Source organism: Poecilia reticulata, linkage group LG14 (assembly GCF_000633615.1).
Source record: "Poecilia reticulata strain Guanapo linkage group LG14, Guppy_female_1.0+MT, whole genome shotgun sequence".
Lineage (NCBI taxonomy): Eukaryota > Metazoa > Chordata > Actinopteri > Cyprinodontiformes > Poeciliidae > Poecilia > Poecilia reticulata.
In genome coordinates, this window is record NC_024344.1 from 12,688,410 (window position 1) to 12,690,884 (window position 2,475).

The 2,475-nt window shown below is 40.9% G+C and overlaps 1 protein-coding gene across 3 annotated transcripts in view; it reads right to left on the reverse strand.

Annotated features, from left to right (window-relative positions):
- Positions 1 to 2,026, reverse strand: part of LOC103475879 (roundabout homolog 2-like) — a 90,430-nt gene extending 88,404 nt beyond the window's left edge. For 2 of the 3 annotated variants that reach the window (XM_008427819.2, XM_008427818.2), the window contains exon 1: positions 1,442 to 2,025. In XM_008427819.2, the coding sequence (XP_008426041.1) occupies positions 1,442 to 1,496 (55 nt within the window). In that variant the 5' untranslated portion in view covers positions 1,497 to 2,025. Of the gene's footprint in view, positions 1 to 1,441 lie in introns of all 3 variants that reach the window. The other variant, XM_017308646.1, reaches the window with a different exon arrangement.
- Between the last annotated feature and the right edge of the window lie 449 nt (positions 2,027 to 2,475).

Consider the following 2,475-nt stretch of genomic DNA (forward strand, 5'->3'; position numbering starts at 1 on the left):
TTTTTTTTTTTTTTTTTTTTTCTTTTTGTTTTTTTGCTGCTGTTGTTTGAAGAGTATAACTAAGAGTCTATTTATAAAAACACATTTAAAACCAACCAGATCTGAAAATGATTAAGTCAATATAACACCCTGCCTGTGTATCAAAAACACAATTGTTTTCTCAGGGATCTTATCATCACTCTCTCCAACACATCAAGGGTTATTTGCCTGAACATTGTGTCTCACATAAATTACTTCTGACAATTTTGACCAAAGATGAGGAAGAAGTTTATGCTGTACAAAAGGAATTACGCATCTCTTCAAACGCAAATCTTTGCAAAAGTAAAGCCGGGCAATCAACTCAGTGTTTGTTCTGATTTGTTAACATTTGACTTGGAATAAGGCGACTGGATAAAGATGAGGATTGTGCTTTGAAAAACAAGAGGCCCAATCACGAGGAACAAAGCTCAACAGCAGTCAAACAACAACTGAAGTCTCAAAAAGGACCAAGCAGGTCAATCAATGTACCATGAAGCGACCAAGTATAACATGACCAGATTGTAGCCCCATATGAAACAGTGGACATTCTAACAGTACTTCAGCAATCCACTCTATGGTAGCTTATCTGCTGGACTGGACCTGCACAGGCCAGCCTTTGCTCCCCACTTTCACTAATAAAACTTGATGGTGGGTTACCACTCTTCGTTCCCTGAAACACTTTGGATACGGAACAGGGCACGCCGGACCCAATTTCAATTTACCTCCCCTGTCAGTGGTTATAATGTTATGCCCAATCTAGCAAGTGTCCAGGGAGTATGCCTCATTTTACATCTACATCTGGATCACAATTACTCAAATTCCACATGTTTACGCTGAAGAATCGTTTTTATGAAGCCACAACCTACAAGCACTTTCAGCTTCCAGAGAGTAAACTGTGCATCAATTCCATCGTYTCCATACCAGCTCTGAGTTCCTTTTAGTTTAATCTGACAATCAGACCATTATTTAGGCTACCAGGATAATAAAACAAAGGTTGGACATAATTCTAACAGGACTGTAGACAAAATAATAATGAAAAAAAAATCTATCAATAAAACACTTTTCTCCGTAACATGTATATTAAAAAAAAACACGTTAAATGAACTACTTCTAGATGTCATATATGATTTAATTCCTTTGACAAATGAGTTCCCTGGAAGAGACCTCATGAATAAATGAGAGACTTTTGTCTAACGGAGCCATTAAAGAGTTGGCCTACAGCAACATCCGACACCAGAACTGAAATCAGTCAACTATAACGCGCTGTGCGCTGGCATCATGGCCAATAATTCAGGGGGRAAAAATACAAAATCTCTCTTAAGGCACTCAGTTTGTTCTTTCTGAGCTTCAAACTGTGTCTCAGGTCGCATCCTGAACTCACATCAGTTCACAATGTTAGGGGGAAAGATGTGATTAAACTTACCGTCGCTTGGGGTGTACAGAAGTCCACAGAGGAATAGATACTGTAGAGGACCCATTCTGGCATATTGGCCTCGTAAGCTATCAATGCAAGAATTCCATCCAAAGCAATTCACTCAGTCAGTCCCGTTTTCATCTGTGCCAATAACTGTTTCGGCGCGGTAAACTAAAACAACCTCAAAAAAAAAAAAAAAAAAAAAAAAAAGAAAAGAAAAAGAAACAATTCTCAACCACTAAAGGGGGGAGATAAGTCTCATTCATATGTCCGTTCCTCCTCTCCCTCTCCAGTAAGAGCGCACCAGTGAGCTGAGCTCTCCCGACTCTCCGACACGCTGGCAGTTTCTGCAGTCACCAATTCAAACATCACCACCGACGCCCAAACCGACGCCTCTCCACTTCCCGACGGTTCCGCCGGCTCAACAGCATCCCCTCCCTGACGCCTCTGCTTCACCCGCGGCTCCACGCGAGGCGACCGGTCGCGTCCATCCCCCGCGTGGGACAAGTTGAGGGATGAAAGGTTGAAGACGGGATTCAGTCAGAGGTGAGTAGCTGTGCGCGCGCGGTGCGGGCGCAGCTTAGCCCCTCCTATCAACTCCCGTCGCCCAGGGGGAAAAAAATAGTAATGATATGCCCCACGATGATAATACGCACTATAAATTTGAACAATAAATCTCAGCGGCTGTAAAGATAATGAATAACAGCATGCTCACGATGGAATATTGTTTTTAATTTATGTTTCCATCAATGAGTGCATCTTCCTCCCTTCATCTTAAATGCAAAATTACTGTGCATGCTCTCCCTGGCTATACGAGTTTACACCGTCACTAAAACCAGCAGATCCAATAAATTATTGTAAAAAAAATAAAAATAAAAAATGTTCCGTCAGTGTGACACCATGCCTTGATACAAATATTCTCAAATTTACTTTTATGAAGTAGCCTACTTGTATCTATGTTACACAAGTATTTATGTTCCTTCAATTTTTCCACACATTGTCACACCTGAAAGTGAATATTCAATCAAATTATAACCTAAGTG